At 39.8% G+C, this 14,133-nt stretch overlaps 1 protein-coding gene across 23 annotated transcripts in view; it reads left to right on the top strand.

Annotated features, from left to right (window-relative positions):
* Riox2 (ribosomal oxygenase 2) overlaps positions 1–14,133 on the top strand; it is a 54,567-nt gene that overhangs the window by 12,780 nt on the left and 27,654 nt on the right. For 7 of the 23 annotated variants that reach the window (XM_087208516.1, XM_087208492.1, XM_087208476.1 and 4 more), the window contains exons 1-3: positions 3,714–3,970; positions 8,045–8,169; positions 10,301–10,771. In XM_087208516.1, coding sequence (XP_087064642.1) covers positions 10,340–10,771 — 432 coding nt within the window. In that variant the 5' untranslated portion in view covers positions 3,714–3,970; positions 8,045–8,169; positions 10,301–10,339. The other 16 variants (XM_013077082.2, XM_013077086.3, XM_004857931.4 and 13 more) reach the window with 12 other exon arrangements.

Raw genomic sequence — 14,133 nt, 5'->3', positions numbered from 1 at the left:
GAATTGTAAGTAGGAAAAAATTTAAGGCAAAAGAAAGATGGTGTAGAAGCTGAAAATGTGGTTGAGTTACAAAATGACCTCTTTAAAACCTTAGAGTATTTGAAATAGGAAAAAAGGTCCAAAGATGAAGGATTGAAGGGAGGAGAAGGGGAAAGGAAAAGAGGGAAAGGAAAAACTATGAGAAAAGAAAAAAAATGGAAATGAAATCTATGTAAATAGGTAAGGGCAGAGGGGGTGAAGGGCGCACAGATAATGGGGAAAAAAATAAGAACCAAGATACATCATATACAGGTACAAACACCAAATGATAAATGTAAATGAATTGCATACCTAAAATGTACCAATAAAATATACCAATAAAATTAATAAAAAAAGAATAAAACCCTAGAGTGTATATCTTTGGGGAAGATTTATATTTGAAGTAGAATAAATTATATGTAATTATTTTGAATACTGTTCTGACCTAGACTAATGTGATTATTGTTCAGCTGGACAAATGATGGTGTGTCCCTCGGCAATTAAAGTAATTAATTGCATATTGGTCATCAAATAATCAGCATTCCATTTTGACTGAAATAATCAGCTCACTTCAAATTATTCACATTACTTGATTTTACCATTATATTATCATTATCCCTTTTTATTTAGTGAGTTGTATGGAATTCCTAGTGACTTCTGTTTGGTTAATTGTTGAACCATGTTTTATGTAGAATAACCTAAATTGGTTAAATGTATAGACAGAAAATGGCTTTATTTTTCACTAATCACTGTCCAAATGTCCCCTTGGTTATTCCTTCTCCTCTCCTTGCTGACATTTTAAATAGATCCTATAGCTTTTGGTATATTTTATGTTATTACTCAATTACTGAATAAGGAACCACATAAATATGTACTCATTTTAGGTCTAAAACCTAGTTTGATTAAAATTCATTTTCCCTTTCTCCAGCTCAGACCTCAACTCTGCACTGAAGAGTCTGCCAATGGAAAAAGGTAAAATCTGCACTTTAATACCTACCTCTCCTTCAGCCTCCTCCATTCCTCCATTCTTCCTTCTCCATCCATTTCAGGGCAGGAAATGGGTGCAGTAGATTTGAAGAAAAAAAATGGCAAAAGTCATTTTACTTAAATATGTACTTCAGCTCTCAGCTTGCTGATGCTGACTGGCAAGCAGGGCCAACTTCATGGAATGCAATCAGTGCAGTGACCCACAGTCCCCCTTTGGCATTTAATACTCTGCAGTGACCATCTTGAAATTTTTAATTAATCTTTAATTTGTTTTGTTAAATGAATGAAGGAATAACAACCACAGGGTATGCCACATGCAGTTTATCCCCCCTTTCCACCTCCCTATCCTACACTGCCCATTACCCACTGCTGGCTTCTGTGTCTGACAGGCACCAGGACACAGATGCAAAGAAGAGTTAGGATGGCGTACACATCTCACAGCATTTACAGCTAGTCAGAGCAGACACCAACTCTGCCCTGGGCTGCCAGCACCATGGCGCTTGGAGGGTGACACTGCTTGAACAAGGCTCTTGCTCACCCATATCCATGACCTAGTGTATCCAGACCGGCAGCTTGCCATCTCTTGAAGTCTGTCTGTTTGCTGTGGGTCATGGCATAGCTGGGTCCAGGAGACTACTTCTCTTAGTCCTGACAGGGTGAGGCAGTACGGGTTCAGTGACCAGCAGGACAGGCACTTATGCAGACTGTGGGCTAATACCTCCTGGGCACTGGTGGATGCACCTGGCCACCAAGTAGCGCTGCAGGGCTGTTGGGGGGGGGTTCCTGTGAACATCTGTACTCACCCATTAAGTGCAGAGAGTATAGTTAGCAGTCTAACATTGACACTCCTATAGGAACAGGTCTTAGAAGAAATTAGACCACGATCAAGAAAAGAAAACAGGAGTGCTAACTCAATGTCTAGTTGTAAGAAAAGAGTAACAACTACTTTTCCACAGTTCTGTTGTAGGTCTCAGAATTAAAGGCAATAAATGTCCTACCCCATTATATAAATATATAATTTCAAAGTTACTTATGCTTTTGTCAGATCAAATATATTGAGTTCCAGGAGGTGTATCAGAAGTATAGTATTGTAAGACCTTGGTCTTGGTCACTCTTAAATTTGGCTATTTGTTTATTTATTTGTATTAATACATGTTTGTAGTACATAATATTTACATTCCTTGTGGGAGTTGGTACATGTACATAACACATCTTAATTCTTGTTTCCATCTTTTTACCCACTCCTCCCTTCCCCTTCCCCTTCCCTCCATCTTTTATTAACCTTCCCATTAGTGAGAAATCTGTCTCCCTATTTCCTATCATCTATCTTTTATTTTGTTCTTTATTTGTAATTTGGGTTTATATATAAGGAAAACTATACGATATTTAAGCTGTGTGTCCAATTTATTTCACTTAACATTATGGTAAATGCCAGTGAGGTAAACCTCATTCCATAGTGATATGACTACATTAATTTGAAGGTGCTTTGCTTGATGAGTTTTGTGAATGAAATGAAGCATACACGTGTAATAAGCCCAATTGTACTTAACTCATTCTATGGAAACATGTTCAAGATGCTGAGTGGGATTTGACAAATGCCTCTCAGGTGAACAGCATTTTATAGCTTTAAGATTCTTTTATTTACTGTACCTCACTTGGGCTCACAAGAACTTTATTAGATGAAATTAACTACTTTTACAGATGCAGAAACAGAGGTCCATAAAAGTATTCATAGCATGAGTGTTATGATGTAAATGTAGTCTCCAAAATTCGTATGTTGAAAATAAATTGCCATTCTGATTTGGAAGGGTCTTTGGGAATTTTAGGTCATGAGGATAAAGGCTTCATGAATAGGACTAGTGCATTTGTAAAAGAGGCCCCGCAAAACTGCCTTGCCCATTCTACCATGTGAAGATACAGCTAGCAGGAATGAATCCGGGAGGGGCCTTCCCCAGGCACAGTGAATTTGCTGGTGCCTTGATCTTGGAATTCACAGCTTCAGAACTGAGAAACAAATTTTTGTTGTTTATACACCACCTAGTCTACGGTGTTTTTCTATAGCAGCCCAAGAGTCAACAGGTTTTTACTTCTCAGTTCTGTTATCTAATGGTTGAAAACGTTCAGCGGGTTACTTCATTGTGTCTCACTTTCCTTATATTAGTTAGGCTGGTAGTAATGGTATAAATATTGAAGTCATATATAAGAAAAAAATTACCTCGATCTGTTATGGATCAAAGTGAGTACAAACACCTCTTACACAATCTAAACCAGTGAGTGCTTCCTGAAGTGTACAAGACAGAAGTAGAAACAAGATGAAAAATAAAAATAAATATTAGACATTTTACAGCTCCTCAATGTTTATTCCAATCCAATTGATTTTGTTCTCAATATTATGGAAACTGATGCAGACACTTGGGCTTAGGGAATGTGAGAGCCCCTTAGGGACACCACAGCATATCTGGTGCAATCTCACCTCATAAATGAGGGACAAGAGCGTGAGCGAAGACTTTTCCAAGTTCATACACTTCCCCGCAACCTCCAGATGTAGATTATCAACCTTAAAAAGTACCACGCACTGGGTTCTCAATTTATAGCTGAGCAAGAGGAGGAATCCTCAGGGAGCGCTCTCCAGGGCGGGGCCGGCGCGCCCGAACGTCCCCACGCCGCCCCGCCCCCCGACGTCCACTCTGCTTTCTGCCGCGGTGAGTAGGGCGAAGGCCGCGGGCGGGCGGCGCTGCAGGCCCAAGTAGCAGGTCGCGCGGGTCTCCCGGAAGCGGCCCTGTGGGACCGCGGGGTTCGCTCCTGGGGGGCCCAGGCCCGACCGCCCGGCTAGGGGTTGGGGAGCCAGGGACGAGCATCGGGAAGTCTGGGCGCGCCGGGACCTGGGGCCGGACGTGCGGAGGTCCGGGACGCCGAGAGGGGCACACGTGTGCTGCCGCCTGCGGTTCCGGGACCTGGACTGACGGTGCGAGGGTTGCGAGGGAGGTGGACGCGCGGCCGCCACGTGGGCCCGGGCTGGGGCGCCCGCTGCTCGGCCGGGAGCGCCGAAGTTCGCGAGTGGGAAGGCGGGACTGAGGCGCTTGGCCCACTTCTGACTTTAAAACAGCAGCCTAGGCCTCCACTTAGTTTTTCGGAAAGTAACCCAAGAATGGCTGCTCATTGCCTGGCTTGTCAGGTTAAGAAGACCAGGTTATCCACTGTGGTTTCAGAAGTCCAGGCCTGAGAGTCAAGAGGCTGTGATTTCACGACTCATCAGGTAGACATTCAGTCCAGTTTTTCACCTGGATCATCTTTAAGTGGAGAACCTGATTTACCCAGCTTTTCACTAATGGCTGGATGATTCCTTATCGGGCCTTATCTTTATAACCGCGTGGTCATCAAAATATATTAGTGAATTATAACTCATTTTCTTTCTAAAATAAAACTAAAAGCAACTGCCAGTCATGGCTTAGGATGAACAGGAGAAACTCACTAGAGTAATGAAAATTTCTGTGTCCTGAAAAATGTTTTAGGTCAGCCCGAACAACCTTGTTAGAGGCATTATATATCATTTTTTCCAGGTGTGTGTTTAATTGAGCTGAATTCAACTGTTCCGCAATGTTAGTGGCTGTAAAATTCATTAGGAGAGCTCAGTTATGTTAATATAGATTGCTGGGCCCCAGTCTTGAAATAGGGCAATTCAGTCTCCTAGCTGTGGGCCCAGGAATTTGCCTGTTAACAAGCCTTCTTAGTTATGCTGTGGATTGCCCACTAATGTAGCACTGTGCACAGGTGAGTAATAACTCCTGCCCTCCAGGGTGCCCTTTTGCTCTTAAAATACTATTGAATAAGGAAGCCTCAGGCTGCCATCAAGAGAATAATTCCCACTGCTCAAACCATCTGCTTCCCCCAACTCTATTGTTTGTTGAAAACAATTGGTTTTCAAAAGCTTAGGTATTGTTCCCTCTCTTTTCCCAGGGTGAAGGCTTGGGCAGGCTTGTGTTGGCTGTTGTATTCTACATGAAGCATTTTTTACTGTATTTTATGGATTCCAGATATGCTTTTTTAGTTGTTTGGTTTTTTTGTTTCGTTTTGGCTGGACTGGACAATGAATTTCTGTTTACCTACCACTGAGCTACATCCCCAGCCCCATATTTTTGAGACAGGGTCTCATTAAATCACCCAGCATCAGACTCACTGATCTCCTGCCTCATCCTCCTGAGGTGAGGCAGGGTATACCAGCGCGCCTAATGATTTCTTACTTTTTTAGTGTCTGAAATTGTGATGGATCTTACAATTTTGAATGTGTAATGGAGTATAGTATGTCTTCTGTTCTTCCTTCTACCCTCCAAAAGCTGTTAAAAGGAATGGTTGTCATATAATGAGTAATGTGAGAAATAGTATGTTTGGCCAGTAACCTCTAAGCTAGATTCCAATTAACTGAGCCTGAGATCATTTCAGTATGAACACAGAAACAATAAATGATGTAACTTTTGGCTGTATAAGTTGTGAAATTTATATTCTAACAAAAGCATTTGTTATGCACTCTTGAGGTTTATTTTTGTTAGTGATTGTACATGGAAAAAATTCTGTCAGTGATTTTATTTTGTCTTAAGTATTCTGTGCATTTTGTCTAGCCATACCGTCTGGAAACTACTTAAAGCCTTTGACTTGCATCTTCTACCTGCTTCATCCCTTAAATAAATATCAACATGACCAATTGTGAGGGTTAAGAGACACGTGATTAAATATAAACTGCTTATTAGGATACCTTTAGTGATATAAACCTAATAAACCAGACTAATAATTAGTTTTAAAAATTAGATGTCTTGGTGTTCCCTAGATCATCAAGGTTCAGCAGTTTACTGGGAAGACTACTGATTGACTGCAGGGAAAGGATACTAAACACGATTAGCAAAGGAAAGAGGCACATGGAGGAAGTCCTGGGGTGGCCAGCTTTGAGCTTCCTAGAATCTTCTAGTGAAGTCACAGATGTTCTCAAATGGTCCAGCACCTACTCTTTTTCTGCAGGTGTGAAATGTTGTCAACCAAAAAGTTGAGTCAGGATTTTTGTTGGGACTGGTGACTAGGCAGCTGGCACATACCTGAATTCCAGACCCCTAGAAGTAAAAAGAGTGTTCAGTATAAACTACTGTTTTGTACATTTTAGGTGTAGCAAGGCACACTTTTCAGTGAATGGTGGTAGGAACCCTCTTGAGTTCTTTATATATTCCAGGTATTAGTCTTTTGAGGAGTAGCTAGCAAAACCTTTTTCCCGTTCTGTGGGTTGTCTCTTCACACTGGTGGTGGTTTCTGTTGCTATGCAGAAAGTTTTTAATTTGATGTGATCCCATTTTTGATTCTTGGTATTGTCTTGTTTTGTTCAGAAAGTCTTTGCCTACACTTATGTCTTAAAGAGTTTTACCTGTTTTGTCTTCCAGCAGATTTATTCTGCTCTAATGTTTAAATCTTTGATCCATTTTGATTTTAGTTTATTGCATGGTGAGAGATATGGGTCTAGTTTCAGCATGTAGATAGCCAGTTTTCCCAGCTTTTGTTCAAGAGGTTATCTTTCTTCCTGTGGAGAGATTTGCCTTCTTTGACAAAAATGACATAGCTAAATGTGCTTGGAGTTGTTTCTTTTATCTTTTATTCTGTTCCGTTAATCTACAAGTCTTTTTTTTTTTGGTTTTGTAGTATAAATTGAAGTCTGGGATTGTGATGCCTCCTTTCTTGACCTTGTTGCCTAAATTGCTTTTGCTATTCTGGATCTCTTCTGGTTCCATATGAATTGTAGGATTCCTTTCTGTAGTTCTGTAAGGAATACTATTGGTATTTTGACTGGGAATGCATTAAATCTATGTTAACAGTTTTGGAAATGTGGCCATTTTGACTGTATTGGTTCTGCCTACCCAGGAACAGAGGATATCATTCCATTTTCTAGTATCCTCTTCAATTTCCTTTTTCACAGGCCTGTAGTTTTCATTATGCTATAGTTTTCATTGTAGAGGTCTTTCACTTTCTTGGGTAGGTTAATTCTTAAGTACCAATTTTGATTTTTCTTGATGATATTGTGAATGGTATTGTTTCCCTAATTTCCCTCTTTGTGAGTTTGTTATTGGTGTACAGGAATGGTATAGATTTTTGAGTGTTGACTTTGTATCCTGCTATACTACCGAATTTGGATATTAGTTCTAGAAGTCTTGTGGAGATTTTGGGGTCTTCTATGGAGAGGATTTTGTCATTAACAAATAGTAATAATTTAACTTCTTCCTTCCCTATCCCTTTTATGTCTTTCTCTTGTCTTACTGCTCTTTCTAATATTTCAAGAATTATACTGAACCAAAGTGGTGATAGTGGACATCCTTGTCTTATTCCTGATTTTAGAGGGAAAGCTTTCATCTTCTCTCCATTTGGTATGATGTTGGCTGTTGGTTTGTCAGAGAAGGCTTTTATCAGATTGAGATAAAGACCTTCTATTTCTGTTTTCTTCAGGGTTTTTAATCATGGATGGATTTTGGACTTTGTTAAATACTTTTTCTGCCTCTATTGAGATGATCATGTGATATTTGTCTTTGCTTATGTTTATTGTTTATGTGGTATATTACATTTACTGATTTGTGTATGTTGAACCATCCTTGAATCCTTGAAATGAATCCTACTTGGTTGAGATGTATGATCTTTTTTATAATTTGCTGCATTCTATTTGCCAGTATCTTTTTGAGGATTTTTGCATCTTTTTCAGAAAATGTGTCTCTTTTGACCACATGTCCTAAAACATTAAAGTTAAGTTTTTCAAAACCTAAGCTCTTACCCCTGTACTGTCAGTTGTTCGTAACAATTTGTATAGTTTTCTACCATGGTCCTGTGTGTCAAGTTTGAAAGAACTGAGCTATTTGTTGATAGAAAATTAAAAGCTAAAATGAAACCATTATAGTATTTACATTTTAACATTTTCACTTTTTAATTTGTTCAGTTTCTACCTGGGTTGCATTTTAGAGGTTCTTTTATAAATTAGCTTCAATGTGTAACAGATTATTCTTTGGTGTTTACTTCATAGGCTCAAGTGTTAATTCTACTTACTCAGTCTTCAGTGTAGCTGAGTTATAATGACAAGAGAAAAGAAGAAAACAGCATTCGTGCAATTCTAATAACTCAACAAAGTCAGAGCCTTGGCTTTTATAAGTAAGTTACTGGTCTTTGGGAAAATTTGTTATTTATAAGCATGATGATTCTCAACTCTTGTGGGAGACAGGGACATTTTTAAGAATCCGGTGAACGCAATCCCCAGAAAAGAAAGAAAAAAGTACAGGTTGAGCATCTTAGATCCCAACATTTGAAATATGAAATATGCTAGAATACAAAATATTTTGAGTGCCAACATGATGTACGTATAAAATCTGATTTCATGTGACAAATCAGTCAAAATGCAGACACTAAAAGAGTTGTATAAAGTTACCTTCTGGCTATGCTTATAAGGTGTATATGAAACATAAATGGCTTTTGTTGTGGTTTGAATCTTAAAGCCTGTGTTGCTAGCCTTTGGTACTCCTGGGTGGTGGTGAAACCTTAATGAGATAGAACTAGTGGGAGAAAGTTAGGTCATGGGGGCAGGCCTTTGAAGGGGACATTGGGATCCCAGTGCCTCCTTTTTTGTGAGGTAACTTCACCCACGTCACAGGTTTCCCACCATGATCTGCCTTGCTCCAGGCCCAAAAGCAACAGTGCTAGCCCATAATAGTCTGAAACCTCTGAAACCATGAGCCAAAATAAATCTTTTCGGGACTAGGGATTTAGTGCGGTGGTTCTGCCGCCTGCCTCGCAAGTGCAAGGTCCTGAGTTCGATCCCCAGTACCCCCCCCAATCTTTGCTCTTGTAAGTTGATCATTTCAGGTATACAGTGATGGAAAGCTAACACAAATTTTGAGTTTAGACTTGGATCCTTATCCCCACAATATCTCATTGTATATTTTCAGAAATTCCAAAATCAGAGACATCTAGTCCTAAGCATTTTGGATAAGGGGTACTCGATCTGTAATTTTCTGCCTCCAAACATTTGTATAATTTAAATCACAGTTCTTGAACCCAGAAGATGGGAATTCTTATAAGTGTGACAGTAGTTGTAGTTTGGGGCAGTTCTGAGACTTGGGAATGCTTGGGAGTATTTTCATGCTACCCACAAGTGTACCATGCATTTACCAGCAGCATCACTTCTTGAGAGGATGTTAGAAATTTCATGCCGGGAGTGGTGGTACATGTCTGTAATCCTAGCACTCTGGGAGGCAGAGGCAAGAGAATCACAAGTTTGACTCCAGCCTGGGCAAGTTAGTGAGACCCTGTCTCAAAAAATAGGCTCAGAATGTAACTCTGTGTGAAGGCACTGCGTGCAACACACCACACACACACACATACACACATACACACATGGCAGGGTGATGGGGGGAGAAAAGAAGAAAAAGAAAAGAAATCTCAAGCCCCATCTCAGATCTAGTGCATCATAAACTACAAAATGCTTTGGTGATTTTTGTGCATATAAGGAAAGTGCTGTGTCAATGATGTTGATATTTTATGTTTTACTTCAGTTAAAAAGTTACAGCTTTTTAAAGACTCGGTATATAACTATTTTTAGACTTCACTTTTTAGCCCCTAGTTTTTTTTTGGTTTTTTTAATGGGAAGGGTTCTGATAAAGTGATAGTCTTCAAAACTAAGCTCAGGTTTGGAAGTGAAGAATGGTCTTGGGATCAGGCAGCATCGCATTTCAGCCACCAGGTGACACTACTGTTCCAGGGATGTTGGTTCCCACCTGAAAAACAGTTGATTGTGGTGCTGTGGTGAAGAGCACCTGGCAATGGACAGCTATTGGTTGTTTGCCATCAAATGTTTGTAAGTCTGAGTACATCTAATTAGATTCAGGATGTGGTGCTGATGGCAGCCAAATTCAAGACTTTTGGCTTTTCTGTGTCAGTGGCCACTGGCTAAGCCTCTGATCAGGAACTGCCGAGACAGTTGAGTGGTTACTTTGGGATAATTATATACCGTAATAAATAGTGAATTCAAGGATTTAGTGCTTGTTTGTAAGAAATGCATGTTTTCCTTTAGATGAATGTATAGTCTTGAGTGGTGTTTGAGGCTGAATCATACCTGAGGCTGAAGAAATGGTGCTGCTGTAAGGTGTCTCATATCCTGGAGAAAGTAGCACTGATTTAGGAAGCATTCTCAGGAAGGTATAATGGCCCCTACACGGTGTACATATATGATCCACTAACACCAGTACTGGTGTTTTTTAGACCTAACTGTGTTTTGTTCTTTTGGTAGATTTGCATTTCCTCCTTGTTTTGTCTTGAACACCAAACAATGCCAAAGAAAGTGAAGCCTACCGAGAATGGGAAGGAAGAGGGGCCTGTTCCCAGTAAACAGGTGAAGGTGGAGGCTGTTGGTGGGGCTTCCACCTTAAACTTTGATAGCCCCGGTAGTCTCTTCAAAAGTTTAATCTCACCCATCAAGACAGAGACTTTTTTCAAGGAATTCTGGGAGAAGAAGCCCCTCCTCATTCAGAGGGATGACCCAGCCCTAGCCACCTATTACCAATCTCTCTTCAGGCTAGCAGATTTGAAGAGTCTGTGCAGCCAGGGTTTGTACTATGGAAGAGATGTGAATGTCTGCCGGAGTGTCAGTGGGAAGAAGAAAGTTTTAAATAAAGATGGCAAAGTGCACTTTCTTCAGCTGAGAAAAGATTTTGATCAGAAAAGGGCAACAATTCAGTTTCACCAACCTCAGAGATTTAAGGTAACAAGTTTCCCCACTGCAGAATCTGCATACTTGTTCAATCTTCATACTGAGGGTTTAGTCACAGATCAGCTCAAGGGTAAAGATGTGTTTTGATGCTGAGTCTTCTGCCATTTTGAGAAGGAGTAGCATCTGTTTGGTCTTTAAGTGTATTCCAACTTAAATTCTGCATTAGCTTTTACCTAAATTATTAGACTCTCAAGCAACCCAGGCTAAACATTGGGTATCATTGAGGTGCAAAAACTAAATTATATTGGAAGTTTATAAAGCTTTTAAAGTAGTATCACACCTCCAGGACCATGTTGTATAGTTTATGTTTTTTATATGGTAGAGATTTCTGTGTGGTTTGTCCTGCCTCTGTAATTTAAGGTGTGATAACATCAATATTATTTTTCTTGAAGTTGCCTTCCTTTACTGCCTGCATCTTTCTAAGTAGAGGCTTCATAGCTGTCACTAGATTCATATCTAAGAAAGAGACTCCATTCTTACAGCTAAACTAGTGACATTGAGGGGTGGGGTTCTGGAATAGCTCCTGGGGTGACCATCATAGTGGAGGTTAGCTTTGTTTTGTCAGTCCAGAGGACTGGCTAATTTTTAAATTTATTCCATATCAGTGATGGACATTTGGGAAGTAATCTGTCTCCTCTGTGCTCAGTTTCTGCATTTATAAAATGCAGATTTAGGATAAGCTGATCTGTTTTCCTACAGATGTGAGGACTTTACATGACAGATACCCCAGAATAATTGAAGGCCTAATGTGAGTTTTAGTTTTTTTGTTTTTGTTTTTGTTTTTTTGCACCAGGAAATGAACTCAGGACCTTGAGCTTGTGAGGCAGGCATGGTACCACTGAGCTAAATTCCTGGCCCCTGTTACGAGTTATAGATAAGGCTTTATCTCTGTTTAGAAACCCCTTCTGTAACCTTTGGCTGAATCAAAGTGGCAGCATGAGAAGAGAAAGTGGAGCTCCATGAGGTGCCATGCTGAGGGGAGTAGAATGTGGCTGTGTTGGCTGCTCCTGGGACTCTGCCATCAGTTGCCAATAATGGTTCTCAATTTAACCCAGGCATTGCTTTGCTTGAACTCATCTAGTAAATGTCCTTCCCCTTTTTGGCTAAGAATCTTTTTTTTTTCTTTTCTTAAATTCTTTTGTTGGTACATTTTAGGTATACAACACATTTACATTTCTCATTGGGAACTTTTACCTTTACATGATGCATTCTTGGTTGTATTTTTTCCCCATTCCTAGCCCTCCCTTCACGCCCTCCACCCTTCCCAATTTACAAAGACTTTATTTCCATTTTTCCATTTCTCATCATTTTTCCTTTCCCTTCTTTCCTTTCCCCTGCCCCTCCCACTACTCCTACGCCTTTGCACCTTTTCTTCCTATTTTACATTTTTGATTATTCATTCTAATCATTGGTACATTTTAGGTATACAATATAATGACATTCATCATTGGAAATTTACACCTTTTCATAATCTCCCTTGGTTCTTGTTTTTCACCCTTGCCCAGCCCTCCCTTCAAACCCTCCATTCCTCCCTATTTACAAAGATTTTGTTCCTATTTTTCCATTTACTCATAATCCCATTCCCTTCTATCCTTTCTTCTAGCCCTCCCAATTCCTTCCCCTTTGCCCCTTTTCTTCCTATTTCACATTACCTATTATACATTTAGTCCTTATTTACACTTTCAGTATCTCATACCAGAGAAACTATTCAGTATTTATACATGTATGTCCTATTTATTTCACTTAAGAGTATCGCCTCAGTGTGCATCCATTTAGCTATAAATGTCTCTAATTTCTCATTTTTGGTGGCTGAGTAGTACTCCATTTTTATTAAAAAACCACATTTTCTTTATCCAGTCTCCAGTTGATGGGCATTTGAGCTGTTACCAAGTTTTAGCTATCACAAATTGTGCTGCTATGAACATGGGCGCACATATATCACTGTGGTATGATTCTTTTAATTCTTTGGGGAAGAGCCTCAGCAGGGGAATAGCTGGGTCAAATGGGACCTCCAGCCCTAGTTCTTTGAGGCATCCCCATACTGATTTCCATAGTGGTTGCACCAGTCTACACTCCCACCAGCAGTGGAGCAGGGTTCCTCTTTCCCCACAGCCCCGCCAGCATTTGTTATTGGTTGATTTCATGATAGCAGCCATTCTTTCTGGAATGAGGTGGAATCTCAGCATTGTTTTAATTTGCATCTCTCAAGTGACCATTGATTTTGAACATTTTCTCATATATTTATTTGCGATTTCTACTTCTTTGTCTGAGAAATATCTGTTCATTTCAGGTGCCCATTTTTGGATTGGGTCTTTAAATTTGAGAGGTCTGATCTTTTAAAATTCTTTATAGATTCTAGATAGTAGACTTTTTTTCTGAGAAACAGCAGGTGAAGATTTTTTCCCACATTGTGGGTTGTCTTTTCACACTGCTGATGGTTTCTCTTGGTGTGCAGAAGCTTTTTAATAAGAGATCCCACTTGTTGATTGTTTGTGCTAGTTCACGGGCAACTGAGGTTTTATTCATAAAATCTTTTCCTACACCGATGTCTTCAAGGGTTCTACCTAACCTCTGTTCCAACTGGTTCAGAGTTTCTATTTTCATATTTAGATCTTTAATCCATTTTGATTTTAGTTTAGTGCATGGTGAGAGATATAGGTCTAGTTTTAATCTTTGGCAAGTTGAAGCCCAGTTTTTCCAGCACCATTTATTAAAGAGGCTATCTTTCCTCCAGTGGAGGGTGTTTGGCTCCTTTATTGAAGATGAGATGGCTGAGCGTGTCTGGCATTGTTTCTGCATCTTCTAATCTGTTCCACTGGTCCTCAAGTCTGTTCCTTTGCCAGTACCATGCTGTTTTTATCAGTAGCTTTATAGTATAGTTGCAGGTTGGGGATTGTGATACCCCCTGCCATGTCTCTGTTACCTAGAAATGCTTTTGCTATTCGGGGTCTCTTCTTGTTCCAAATGAATTTTTGGATTGTTTTCTCAAGGTCCATGAAGTATGCTGCTGGAATCTCAACTGGAATTTCATTAAATCTATATAGCAGTTTTGGAAGTATGGCCATTTTCACTCTATTAATCCTTCCTACCCAGGAGCAGGGGATGTCTGTCCATTTTCTGATATCATCTTCAATCTCTTTTCAGAGTGCCATAGTTTTTAGAGAAGAGGTCTTTGATTTCTTTCGTTAGGTTGATTCCTAGGTATTTCAGTTTTTTGGATGCTATTGTGAAAGGAATTATTTGCCCTATTTCTCTCTCAGTGAGTCTGTCATTGGTGTAGAGGAAAGCTATTGATTTTTGTGTGTTGACCTTGTAACCAGCTACTTGACTGAATTTGGTTATTAAGTCTAGAA

Source organism: Heterocephalus glaber, unplaced genomic scaffold (genome assembly GCF_053883595.1).
Source record: "Heterocephalus glaber isolate CG9 unplaced genomic scaffold, H.glaber_assembly_v1.0 deba00000122, whole genome shotgun sequence".
Lineage (NCBI taxonomy): Eukaryota > Metazoa > Chordata > Mammalia > Rodentia > Bathyergidae > Heterocephalus > Heterocephalus glaber.
This window is presented reverse-complemented; position numbering and strand designations above follow the sequence as displayed.